The sequence below is a fragment of the Zonotrichia leucophrys genome, chromosome 3, assembly GCF_028769735.1.
Source record: "Zonotrichia leucophrys gambelii isolate GWCS_2022_RI chromosome 3, RI_Zleu_2.0, whole genome shotgun sequence".
Lineage (NCBI taxonomy): Eukaryota > Metazoa > Chordata > Aves > Passeriformes > Passerellidae > Zonotrichia > Zonotrichia leucophrys.
The window spans coordinates 85,627,424-85,642,130 of NC_088172.1; the positions used below are offsets into that span (position 1 = coordinate 85,627,424).

General features: G+C 37.5%; 1 protein-coding gene across 1 annotated transcript in view; it reads right to left on the reverse strand.

Annotated features, from left to right (window-relative positions):
• USH2A (usherin) overlaps positions 1-14,707 on the reverse strand; it is a 374,998-nt gene that overhangs the window by 114,638 nt on the left and 245,653 nt on the right. Inside the window, exons 42-43 of the mRNA XM_064709111.1 lie at positions 4,749-5,083; positions 1,557-1,679 (exon numbers count right to left, since the gene is read on the reverse strand). Coding sequence (XP_064565181.1) covers positions 1,557-1,679; positions 4,749-5,083 — 458 coding nt within the window. The remainder of the gene's footprint in view (positions 1-1,556; positions 1,680-4,748; positions 5,084-14,707) is intronic.

Genomic DNA, 14,707 nt, shown 5'->3' on the forward strand with positions numbered 1-14,707 from the left:
ATTTAATTTTTTCTTGGACATTGTAGCACACATATAATAAAAGAAAAAAGAAAGTACTCTATTCTTGGAATTTACTGATGAGAATTTGTGATTCATTTTTTTGATCCATATTTTCAACAATGAAAATCAAATGAGTCTGTTGTAGCCTGTTAGAAATGAAGAAACCATCTGACAATATCAGTAATTCTGAAACATGCTTTAAGTATCACAAATTAAAATAAATGCTGATGTATTAATTTTCTTTTGGGAAAATAAAGGCTTGAGTGTTTGAGCATCTTCTCTCTATCCACAAACTCCTGAGCTGTTAACTGCAAAAACACAGCTGCAAGTTGCAGAACCTTCCCCAGGAGAAGTGTTCAGGTGTGTCCAAGGGTTAGGCACACGTTTTTGGTCACAGCTGATTCAACCCAAAATGTCATGGCGCCTAACAATTGGTCACTGAGGCTCTGTCTGAAGGTATTGCCACCTCTGAATTGCTGCCATAACTGATACATAGACAAAAATATGCTGCTGCACTAAAATGTGCAAAGCTAAAACCAAGGACAACTCTATGCAGACTTCCAAGCATGAAGTCTTGGAAGGCTGAGAGAAAGAAATGGACACTTGGGCAGGAGTGGTACAAGAACAGCTCCACGAGCAGTTATTGCAACAGATGGAAAAGAGCAGTGACTTTCAGCAAGCAGGCAGAAGCAAGCCAGAGACAGCAGCCCTCAGTTTGCTTCAGTGTGTCTCTGAACAGGAGCAGAGGTCACGTTCTCCTGTTTCCCATTGTGCTCAGGAGGGATGCTCACTCAATTTTTACAGAAGAAGAAGGAAAGAACAGATATTTGAGGGTCAGTGATTGACACAGAGTTTTCATAAAGCACACCAGCACACAGAACACACACACCTTGAAACCATCCAAGAGGGTTTTCCTGAGACTTTACTTAGAAAAACCCAATGCAGAATCCATGTTGAATCTTCCATTACAATTTCTTAATTTCTGTGTTTTGTCTTAAGGAGCAATAGCCTTGACTTCAAGATGTAGAAATTAAGGTCAATCAAGAGTAAATGTCTTGCTCTACCCCACTCAGCAGGTCTGTTACATACTGAGAAAAAGAGCACACACTCTATTTCCCCTTTCTAAATACCCTGCATTTAATGGTGATGAAGCTAACACAACAAAATCAGGTGAAAAAACATTGCTGAAAACAATTTTCAGGTGTTTCCTTCAAACATGCATTCTGCCTGTGCTATAATTTAAATAACACACAAATCTACAGCATCTGTACACATAAATATAAGTGGTTTGATTGCACGAGCATATCAATGCTAAAATTTCATGTGAAATTTTATTTTCATTTGGTTTTAAAAGCAAAACAATGCATGAGTCAAGAATGACACACTAATAATAAATCCCTGCATATTAGAATGATTAACACCACAGATGATGACAAAAAATATTTCATTACATAATTAATATGTTCACTACATAAAGACACAAGAAATACTTTGAACTATTAAACATACACTATACAAAATGCCAGCATTTGTTTTTATAGTTTTTGTAATCTCACCTGCTAAGACCCTTATCTTCATAAAACCACTGAGTTCCTGAGTAAATATTGTGCCACAGATTTAAATCTTCAGGGGGATTTGATGCAAGTGGTTGCTGGATTTTACGTCTCAGGAGCTCATATCTAACACAAAAGACAAGCAGAACACCAGGATTATCTCAACTAATGTTATTACACAAAAAAAAAAAAGAACCCAACCAGGTTTTTTTTAAAGCCACACATTATTTTGTTTTTACAGCTGTAAACTTCCTGAGATAAACATTCTTTTTAATGTTTTGTGCTTTAAAATATTCAATTACTAAAAAAAAACAAAAAAACAATTTGAAAATAGAAAATCAAGCATTTCAACTTGAAAAAAACACAACTAGTTTATTCAAAGATTTATGGGTTTTAAACTTTCTGAAAATGTTATCAAGAGCAAGTTCAAATAGCCCATAACAGTGTCTTATGCAGACTTGTATGATAAGAACAGGTTGCTCCAAAACATTAAATGATTATGCCTCTTTCTTGCAAATGTACTGACACAAAGAGCACTGCCATTGTTATTTTACTATTAGTAATAGCTTAAGTGTGCCTTTGTACTTAATGTGTTTGCAAATAACCACAGTGTAAATTACAGGAGAAAACAGGCACAGAATGAGTTAACTGTTCCAGCCATCTGTACACCTTAGCAAGGCACCTTTGTGTTTGGGTAGAAATTCATGATGTGAGCTTGAAAGACCAAATTATTTCATCCTGGTTTTAATTGGTATCTGAAGCAGTATTCCTGTCTCTGTTCCAAACAGCAGGTCAGCCAAAGCCCATCTTTCATCAGGTCAGCCATGAGACTGCCTGATTTGGAAAACATGCTTTCCACCCAGGCTGCATCACACACCCTCCATCATCTTTTATACAAAACCTTTATGGAATTTAACAAAAATTAGATCACTTAGTGTCACAAACTAAAGGGGATAATATTATAGTTTGCATTTCCTAATCATTCTAGGGATTACAAAGGAAACTACACTCTAAAGGAAACAAAATTAGATATATTTGTTCAAAATCTTTAGGATTATTACTCTTTATTACATTCCACAGGACTGTTTAATTTATTCTTTCAATAATTGTTTCAGTTTGATACCCCAGCAAATTAGGGTCATATGCATACATATTCCCTTAAATACATAACTTGATTCTCTTATGTGCTGAGCTGCTCTACTTCATCTTGTCCCTGCCTCTTATTCTGGAATGGCACTTACTGCTAAATTCTAGACAGAAGTAGGTTGGCCCTTAGGCAAATTTTAAATACTCTCATTTTAAATGCACATTTGTGAAAATGTTTCCATGTTTAATTGTTCTGCAGAATACCTTGGCGTGGGTCACCTCTCAGTTGTAATTATCATGCTGACCAATGGCTTTGTGCGTAATTTGACACTTCTTTAAGTTAAGATCATCTCCAGTCTGATAAGGACATGTTAGACAATACCATCCCAGATTTAACAGGTACTGCATAGAGTGATTTAATGTTGCTTCAAAACCAGAAATCAACTGAGATGCTCTTATGAGAGATCTGACACTTCCTGTGCTCCATAGCAGCTAGGGAGTACATGCATGACTTCCAACAACTTTTGCCCTCAAGTTTAGGGAATAATCCCCAACAGGTACAAGCAAGCATTGTGCCACTTAGTGATGCCAAACTGAATTACTGCAGAAATTCAGATTATAACTTCAGAAATTAAATAGCAAAAACTAATTAAACTCCAACTCTGTCAAAAAAAATCAGATGACTTTATAACAAGAACAGCTCTCACATGAGTGGTTCATCAGTGTCAACCCAAAGACAGATCATTACAGCTTTGTAGGAAACCATCTTGGCATATTCTGTCCAATATATTTCATAGACGAGTCTTGAAAAACATCAAATCTTTTTGAACACTGAGTGGCGATCATGTGTAAATCACCCCCACTGGCAGCTGCTGCTGCTGCTCTGCTTGCTGCAGACTTCTTGTTCCATCACGCTGTACAGAGCAGCTGCTTCAGTGGTTGTTCTTGTTGAGGGCAGCATGGCACACCATGAAAGAAATGAAATCTGCAGATGTAGGTCGTGCTGAATTACTTCAATAATCTATGGTAAAATGGTCATGTTGTTAACCCCAGAATAACAGACACTGCTTTTCTGAAACTTCAGATTTTACTGTAGAGCAATAATCCTTTCATTCAGTTGTAGTGTGCCCTAATTAAGTCTGAAGAAAAAGTCAAGCTACTGTGCTGTAATAACATCCGCAATTGAAATGGCATTACATGATAATTATTGAACCCATCAGTGCACCTAGAAGAGAGCTACTAACCAGAACATATGGACTACAGAGCTGTAATTCCATGCACAACGTTTCACGATACGTTAAAGCACTAGAATGAAAGATTCGACATTTTTTTATTGAGTATATATAAAAATATATTTGTCTTTATAAACCTTTATGCACTCAAATGCATATTTCTTTAATGTATATCTACACACACACACACTCGGTATTCAACATTCAAGTCAAGATTCCCATCCCATCATTCCAGACAAATCTCAGAGGAGATTCCTTTCTTTGGGTCTTGTGGTGAAACTCAGTCTGCTGTACCAAGCAGACTTCCTTGCTGTACTTCCTTGCATTTCCCTTTGCTGCTGTACTTTCTTGCATTTCCCTTTTTGGCTATGCCCTCACACTTCTAGCCCTTCAGCTTCCATTTTTCTTATGCACTGTCTTATTTAAAATTTATTCATCAGTTAATTTTTGAAGATTATTTCATGTCATCATCCTTCCAAATGGTCACTTTCTCTTCATGTGGAATAACCCAGAGTATTGAGAATATTGGATGTGTTAATTAGTCATGTTTACAAAAACCTCTTCTTGTCATTTTATTGGTGGAAGTTGTTGCCTGAACTCATCACCAAAAAGTGGCCAAATGCTGCAGCACAAACCACTTATGACTTTGCAAATATCCTGCACTTGCTCCTTCTGCTTTTTCAGATAGCACTGATCTGAGACCCAGAGCCTGCCAGCACAGAAATTGCCCTGAATAACCCTGACTCTTCTCTGAGCCCTAAAGCGGAATTTCAAGAAATCCAAAATTAAGAGATCTCATGATGAAGTCTGCATCACAGAATTTTCTGAGTCAGATTTAGGTGAGGAGAAGCAAACTGCTGTCTCAGTCTCAGCTTACCTCAGATGGGGACCATTGGGCCTTAGCGGTGGCTGCCAAGAGACGGCAATGAAGGATTCGCTGATGGGAGTCACAGACAAAGGGCTGACACTCTGAGGAATTGTCGGGGGTGTGGTGACTCTTGTGGGCAGACTCTCAGTGCAGCCCCCCAGGAAGCCATCTCCTGCAGTGCAGGCTATCACCGTGACCGAGTAGTTGGTGTAGGGGACCAGGTTGGTGACCAAGTGGCTCAGCCGCGACGAAGGGTTCCCCGCGATGACGATGCGCGGGTCAGGCATCCGGATCTCGTAGTTGAGGATCTCTCCGTTCGGAATCAGAGGAGGCTTCCAGGAAACCTGGAAAAGGAGGGGAAAAAACCCCTAAAATAACAGATTTCTTACAGTCACATTGCAGAAATACAGGCACAGCATGCTACAGATGGGCACAAGCGGGATCTGAAGATGTTATTTTCAATCAAAACAGACTTTTATTTTTAAAGGGAAATCAATTAGAAATCTAATCTTTAATTTTAGTGAGGTACACAGTACAGTTGTAACCATCAAAAAAATCTATTGTTTTGCTTTACAATAAAATGTGAACACTCCGCATCACTCAGAATTCCATGAGATGTTCAGATGCATTAGCAGAAGTAGTATACTTATCATAAGTATCACTGTCACTTATTTTCTTAGGGTGCATTACCTGGCATGCTTGACCAGCAGTGGCAGAGTAAAAACAAATTTTACTTTGTGTTTCCACAATTTTCAAAAAGATGTAATTGCATTAACTCCTATAAGAAAACAAATGTTTCTGCACTCTTCATATAATGAAATAGGCAGGTTTTCCTTTTTTTTTTTTTAATTAACTTATTACACTGTAATTTGTAAGTATCAGACAAAGAACAGGGACAATATTCCATTTTAAAAGCTATAAAATTATACTAATAAAATTTGATTGCAAAAAGATTGGAAGTTACATACAGAATTCATGTTTTTTATTGATTAATATACACATATGCCTATATATATATATACACATACTGCTACTCTTATTGAGGTTTTGTTCCTACTGAACTGAGGTTTGGTGAGATTTTTTAAGTTTTGAGGATTTTTTTGAGGCAGGGGGTAGATAACACATATATATATATTTATTCTTACCAGCTCCACTGAAAAATCACACATGAACAATTGCACTATAAAGTGCATGAATGTTCTAAATTATTTTTTAAGGCTTTTTGCCATGATACCACAATAGAGGGGCCTTCAGACCGGCACAACAAGGCCGTGTAACCTAACATGTATTAGGAATCTCAAAGTTTCATAAAGGTAGTGTAAAAGCATCTATCAATACTCATTTCCCTAGAAATCCCAGTGCAGGAAGCACACGAGCTTTGCTTTGCTCTGGGACTGTTTTCCTTGCCATTTACCCACTCATCTATAACAACTGCTGTCTCTTTTCCTCCCAGGCATGAGATAATTAGGAATGAATACAACATAGAAAAGAACACAGAAATGGAAAAAATCTAGATATGCCTAAAACCTAGGTATATATCTAAAACCTAGGTAAAATAAAGAAAATACTGAAGTTTTAAATAATAATACCACAATACTTTAATTTCAGTTAATTTGAACTTTTTCCTTAATTCTCTTAGTCTTCAAAACAACCATCTTTAAAAATGTATATGCACAATTACACAGGGCCATGGAAACAGAGAAGCTTGATTTATAAAATGATTTTTTAAAAAATGGGATTACAAAATGTTATATTTTAGGTACAGAAGGACCTCTTAGGCCATCAGACTTGTAAGAAAGCTGGCAGCAAAGTGCTGGAGAAAGCTGAAGGATTTTGATAACAGATTCTGGAATACTATTAAACAGAGAATTAGAAACAGGGTGATCTTGAGTAAAGACAGCAAAACCAAGATTATTGGTGGCCACATAGGAAAAGCTTAGCTCTGGCTAATTATCAAATGCTGTATTCAGATTTCTGTTGCTTCTGGCCCCAAATCATGTTCGAACAAATAAAGAAAATACCACTGATAAAGCAGTGCAAAATTTCACACAAGGTAGGAATTGACTCTGCACCATTCTCACAGACATTGAGCAGAACTCTCTTTTTGAAGTGTTTCATGTGATCTAGTGTTAAGCTTAGGAAAAAGAAGAATGGATAATTAGCACAGACAACAGAAAAAGTTTTCAAGTAGAAGTACATGCTGGTTTTGGTTGGGAAGAGTTAACTCATGGTAGAATGGGTTTAGAATGGGGCTGTTACCGATTTGTGCTGAAAACAGTATTGGTAAAACAGGAATATTTTTGTTTTTGCTGAGCAGCATTTACAAAGGGTCAAGGCCTTTCAGCCTCTCATCCCACAATAGTTGGGATGAGAGCCCTCTCCCCCCACAATAACTGGGTAATGGAGCAAGAGGCAATGGACACAAGTCAAAACAAGGGAAGTAAATGCAAAGAAAAATAAGTGATACACAGTCAGAAACTTTCATGTCCAAACCTAAAATTTACTCTACCACAACTTGTGCAAGATTCACCATACCATGTAACCCCTTTACATAAAGAACCAGATTAAAGACAGGGGAAGAAGTTGCTCCATAACCTCCACTCCTGACTGTCACCCACTGCGTGCACTAGCTGGTAACACCTTCAAAAACTCCCAGGTGCTACTTCACAGTATTTGTTGTGCTCTACCAGGTACAGCAGCTCATACTGTAAGTAACAGATATGCTTTGAGGTACTTACAGTGGGAAATTTCTTTAAATTTTAATTTTTTTTTTCCCCAGAAAGAAATAAAAACCATTCTGAACAAAGAGTATATTCAGCCAGCAGCACACATGATGCAATTTATTTTTCTCTGGGTATGGATATCTCACACAAAGATATGAAGATCTGTTGTTGCTCTGGTTAATATTTTTTTTAACTAAGTAGTGGGATGACCAAGGATAGTCCCTAACCCTTCTGTGTCGCTTGAGCTGCTTAGAATTACCTGTGTCACCTGGGAATGTCAGGACATGCAATCCTGCACAAACATCTCTTGTCAAGAGGCAAGGGACTGCTTGACCCATAAATGAAGATGATGGAGCCAGCCTGGTTAACACACACGTGGCACTACTGGACCTCTTCTCCTCTTGGATGTGCCAAGGTTTGAGGTAAGAGCTTGGCAATGCATGAAAGCAGGAAAGCTCACTAGACAGGCTGTGTTGGAAGCAGTAACAGTTTGTTCATTGATTTGAAGCTCAGCACTGAGACCATGAAAGAGGATGCCCATGAGGAAGAGAGAATAAGGTAACTACTGGGAGAGATTAACTGATTCAATGTAATGACTCTGGAAGCTTTCATTTAAAGATCAAAGGACCTTATTTTCTCCACCACAAAATTTAAAGAGACAGAAATTAGCCATTTTCCCCCCATTAAACAGTTATAACCTTGGAATTTTTTTCCTTTTTTGACAGCAGTTGGAACCCTGCAACTTAATTCTGAGCTATCTGAGGAGAGGCATTGGCACATGTAAGCTATTTTACTGTTCAGGCCTGGCTACAACAGTTTGCTTTTAAATCAGTGTGTTTGGCTTCATTTTATTCTCATTTCTCCTAGATACTGCCTGTAACCTCTACAAACAGAATGTAATAAATACACTACTGAGAGCTTTTCACTGTTGGTCTCAAAGCACATTGTAAGTCTCAAATCGCAAATATTATTATTCCAGTCTTAGAGATAGAAAGACTTAATCCCAGACTAAATCATGTATCAGAAAGAAGCAAAACTCCAAACAAAGACCTGTTACCCTAATTCTGCATTCCAGCCACTGGACTAGTCCTCTGACAATCTCCCAGCTCCCCTAGAATAGTTGGGAGAAGAATTTCTTCCAAAATGCTTATCTGTCTTAACAGAAATTACCGTGGCTTCAATCAAGGGCCAGAATCATACTGGAAATGTAAATTCTGAGAAAGGTCACTGATAATTCTGCTCATAAACTTTGCAAATGAGTTACACCCAGCTGCAGCAAGGAGAAGAACAGCATGACCAAGATTGCAGTAACAGACTGCTACTACAAAAACTCCTAGGACTTTGCTTGAGTAGTGGGAAAAACAAAAGAACATTTATGATCCTAAACACCAACACCTAGAGAGTTTCAACTTTATCAAAGGCAGAGGCATGATGCTGATGAAACCCCACTGTATCATCCATACCAAATGAGCAAGCTGTGCAAGAAATCACAGTCCTAACATGTGGAAAACCTCTAGTGTGCAAGTTAAAGTTGTTCCTATGGGTGTTGGAATATCCTAAGTCACTCAAGCAGCACTTATGTGTCAAACGAACCAAGGTCTCCCTGACCTTAGCAGCATTACAAGGCAATCTGCACACAGGGATTGATTGCTCCTAAACAACCTCCCTGATGCACCAGGCATACCTGAACACAACTGGAAGGGTGGGGAACAAAGTCCAAGCCTTTTCTTTCCCTTTCCCAGCATGAAGCTGTTAACTGGGCATGCTACTATTCCCTTCAGCAAGCACATCTTAGGAATGAGGGCTGTTTCTACTCTCAAAATTATATTCTGGAGTAACTGCAGACTGAAGTGTTTGGAGAATGAAATAGTACAAGGGAGTTTTAACTGGGAACAGAGGAATGGTCTTCACAGCCTCATTCTCTGCCACACAGTGACCTGCAGAGGAGGAACACTGAAGGACCACCTCAGTGTTAGCACTGACTTCAGTGACCTTGGAGTAATTAGCATTGCATCCAACATTCTGTAATCAGAATCAACTCTCAGGACAGCAAACATTAATGTGTGAGACAAAAAACACTAGCTCCAGAACATGTGCCTGTAACTAATTCTGTGGGAAATGGAAAGTGGATAAAGAAAATACCTTCTTTGTCATGCATGATACTCAAACTGTAACTACAGGGTATGTTGCTTTAAATGTGTCAGTGATATCTGTTTCTTGCAGCTGAAATCTTTCTCCTGTGCATTTTAATCCTAGCCTATTTACAGAACAGGCATTTAGCAGTCCACTATCCAGCTTCTGGGCTAATGAAGAACAGAAGACAACCATAAAAATAGAGAATCGTTTGTTTGTGTTTGGTTACTTGCATATCCAATTTAGTAATGAAATTTGAGAAATATCTACCAGAAAAGTTTATCACTGTTGCAATAAATGATAATCTACTGTACTGAAAGATTACAGATGGCAACTCTTGAAGATACTGTGACAGCAGACTAATGATGTTCAATCTGGAGGGTGGAACAGAAGCTTTCTCTACTTCAAGTTCTTCTATACAAAGAACAGAATGGCAGGTGAACAGCAAAGTAAGACATTCATCTCTCTGGGTAAGAACAAACATGAATGACAACTGAATTAAAAAGCCTAAAACCCTTCCTCAGTCAGAGAACTCATGAGGAAATACTTCAGAAAAATAATCAATCTATGGAAATTCAATGACATTACCAAATCAATATGCAAAACAAACAATAAAAAAAGAAATCAGAATAGCAATTAGGTGCCACAGAATCACCACAGCCCTTCATTCCTCACAGGCAACATATGTAACATATATAACATATATAAGAGAGAAGTAATAATAATTTTGTATTTTTCTCATTTTCTATCTAATCAACTTCCAGGAAGTTTCTTTAAATGATGTTATAATGAAGGAACAGCACAGCACCAGAACTATATGTCAATGAGGTATTTATTCCATCCAACCAGGAGGAGATCATTCTCTCATAAACTCTTTACAAACACTGAAAAGAAAAAAAAAGTTTCCCCTGCAGAGAAACATCAGGATTATGCACAATTCATGCCAACTTCTACCTTGAGAAAAAAGCTACATGAAGGATGACAGGAAATGGCTGCAGTTTTTATCTGTCCGTGGTCCAGCTGGTGGCAGTCGTCAGTGAGGGGAAGCAATACAGGCAATATGAGGCAGCAAGTCTCTGGTGAAGCCAATAATTAAGATTGCAGCTGCCTTTTCCAAGCCAGAATCCTCAAGGAAGAACCCCAGCAGGAATTCCCAGCAAAAGGGAATTCCTCCTACCAAAAGTTATAAGGCCAAAGTTGCAATGTTTGCATAATACAGTTAATTTAGTTCAGTGTACCCAGCCACATAATGCCTTTCCTACACAAAGAACTCCATCAAATAATTATTCACTGTGTAAACCAGCCTCTTTCTCAAGGCACTCAACCTAGCTACATTCCCGAATGTCATATCAGTGTGAAGTGTGAGATTGAAGCAGCACAGCAATTGCAACCCTCACAAGAAAAGGAAACAATTTCTTTTCTACTTCTCTACATTAGTGTATAGCAAATCTTGTGTAACAGGAATAATGTTCATGGCATTGGCATACACTAAATAAACGGCTTTTGCAGTTGCTGAATGCCTCCACTTCACTTTGGCATTTAATCAGCCACAAAAGCAGTTTATTGCGCATTATACTCCGCTACCATGAACATTATCAATTCAGCAAATATTAAAAAATATCATGCAGGTGTCACAGAAATGGGTACTTTAAAAATTATCGACAGCCTTACACTTTCTGTTGCTCAAAGGAAAGCAAGTTAAATGTTATGGAGAGATATTGGTCCATTCTGATTAAAATGAAATTTTAAAGGAGCACACACATATCAGAACTGTTTATCCTGAGAGTGACCTGCCATGCTGATACTCTCCTCCTTGCAGGGTGAAAGCTTTTGTCTATGAAAATAAGCTGTATACTCAAGTGAGTACTGTCCTGAAGCACTTTGAATTCTTCACATCCTCAAATAATTTTTATTGATTCAATGACTAAAATAAAGGAATGGGAATATGTTTCTCTTTTTTTGTAAATTCTCTCTGTTTTCAGTAGAAATAAATATTTGCATTCATGGTTTAGGGATTGGTTGCACTGACAGCTGAAAGCCTCTATTGATTGCTACTGTGGCTTGGTAAAGGAACCTTTTGCTAATCTTTCCCACAGTGCCCTTCCAATACCTCCTGCTCTAACCTGGGAGAACAACTCTCTCTAGGGTGAGAGGTAATTAAAATCTCCTTCCCAAAGAGATGCCTAGTTTTCCACCCTGTGCTTAAGAGCTGCCACTGCAGACACTGGGGTAAAAGCAATGTACAGCACCAAGGACTCCACAAATTTCATTTGAACACTACATAGGTGACAGATGCACTACAGGTGTGCTGGGATTGAGCTACTCAAGAGGGAAAGTAAGCCTTTTTAGGACTCTTAGGACCAGTGTAAAGCAGTTCCATGTGAAATCCGTCCTATTTCCACACAGGAAAACATTTCAACCACTAAAAGGCAATACTTGCAGAATACTGCACAGTTTTCTGTCCGTACAACTAGCAATTTCTGGGATGAAGGAACACAGCAGGTTTACAGATCTCCACCCTAGTACTAGAGAATTTGGGCAGAATCCCCAAACATTTTGTGAACAGGTGCTCCCTTGTTCTTGTACTCTCCCAGTACACAGCACTCACACAAGACCGCCTCAGGGACACAGTGAAGCCCTGAGTGCTCTCTGAGCCCTCCTACTCTGACATGAATTTGCCATAAAAATGCAGGGAAGGAAACAACACCACCTCTAGCAAACTAATCCATTTGACAGATCTGCAAGAAGACCGACAAGCAAGATGAAATCCCAGTTGCTTCCTCTGGTGCTCCCATCTGCAAACAAGCAGAAGGCGAGAAAACTGCTGGGTGCAGCAACTCTTGTCTATTATCTCGTCGGTGATGAAGTGCAATGAGCTCTTCTGCAACTACAGCTTTGTTTCAATTTTTTTTAAAGAGAGAAGAAATAATTTATTGTTAGAATAGTAAATGCTAAAAAATTAAATAAATTTCTTGATGACCTGGACAAGTGAGAGAAATTTTAAGATTTTTAAGAAGTCTTAGAATCTTAGAAATCAGAACTGAAGTAATATCTCAGCCATGGGATACTCTCTGCACAGGAATTTTACCACGTGTTCCTGACTTTCTATAACTTATGATGAATATAAAATGGAAAAACTTTAAGTAAATTAAAATACTTGATAAATGCAATAATTTATGTTGCTATCAGCAAAGAACCAATGTTCTGTAACAGTAACAGAGAGAATTTAGTAGAAGAGATACTCAGGAGTGAATATATTTGGAGAGACATATATGTAAGTCACTTTTCTCAATGTAATGCTGCCACCTTAAACTATTTTGAACATTTAAACTTAAATATTTAAAATTAATGAAAACTGACAGTAAAAACAATTAGTGGAAATAAAAACATCCAGGCTTCAGCATCTTTGACAAAAATTGGTCTTAACAGAACTGAAAAATATTTATCTCCAGGTGGAAAACACAAGTCCAAGTCTACACAAGCAGCAGTGACACTAAATTTGACCTCCATTCATAGAGGAGTTCATACAGTTTGGATATTAAAGGGCTTTAAAGAATTTTGAATATACATTGCAGGCTGGGAAAAAAGAAGGAAAATAAGCATCTGAACTCTTCAGTAAGAAAGGGAAAAAAAATTTTAAAAACAATGCTGTATTGAAATTTAATTACTATAGATGGAAAACTGCATTGCCTTAATTCAGATTTCAGAAGAAATAAATGACCCAAATAATTTTCAGTATTTGTAGATTACTTAATCTTGGAGTGAAGAAAAATACAATACACACGTGTCTGATCTTGGGAAAAGACATCCAATAAAGCATGACACAATCGCTGATAACCCACATGCTTTTAAAACTAAGATTGAGTGTTGAATGCACATGGAGAACAAAAAAATAGGGGTAAGATATAAAATTATTATGTTCTTACCACGTTAACTGGAGCTTCAAAGGTTGCAGTGAGTCTTTGTGCTCAGAGTTTAAGCCAAGGTGAAAAAGCTCCCTCAGTGAAACGTGGACATGTGGGGAAGCACGGAATTGAACTAGAGCTACTATTTACTCAGCATTGCAGCTTCTGGCAAATCCATGAAAAATGCTTTACTATAAATTGTGTGGAATATTAAGATATATCTACAGAAGTACAGAGGACAGAGTCCTGGAAGTAGATTGCCCAAATCTTCAATAGCAGTCTGGCAATTCATCACAATTACTAGTGGTCGATCGTTATTAATTCTTACAGTAACCATTGTACTCATATTGAACTGATTTGCAATTAACATGGAGGTAACATGCAATTCCTTAGACATTAAAACATAATTTCATAAGCTCAGGATTTTTTTTGCCTAATAGTGAATAGCATTTTTTTAATAGTTTAAAATTATGTGTGAACAAAGAAAAAATATCAGCACTTGTTTACTGCTGAAATTCATACCCTCAAATTATTCAGATTGCATTGGTAACAACACTCTGTTTACCTTTTGAAAATACAATGTATACCAAAAAATAATAAATCTAACTGATGAACTTCAATCTTATGCAAATGTCCTTTGTTTTGTGCTCTGGTGAGCAAGCTACTGTACCAATACTTTTGGCATTAGTACAAGACTGAATCCATGGAAGCATGTGTGTATTTACACAAAAGAGGCTTCTAAGCTACAAAAATCCCTCTTGTTTGGTTACACTAATTTCCCTTGAATGAAGTTTGTATGCAAGCCAAAACAATGGTAGTTATCCTGTCCTCTAGAGTTCATTCCCAACAGAACGATGTGAATAATTGAAAACTTCCTATGTAGTCCTGTAAGACTCGTCTTTCGTAAATCAGGAGAACGAAAATGCTATTTTTTCTTCATTAGCCATTTAAAAAAATCTTATAATTATACAGACTTAAGACTTAATTACAGAAAAAAAATCTTTTTTACTTCTTAGTATTTTAATGAAGTATTGAAATTTTGGAGAAGGTAGTAGGTAATTTTCTGATCTGATTAGCGAGTTGAAAGTAATATTTTAAGTTTAATATTGAAAATACATCAGGTGTGTAAGGAAGAAAATGAACTGGAATATAATGCCAGAGGCTGGTGTAAAAAAAAAAAAAAAAAAGATGGAAAAAGAGTCTAATG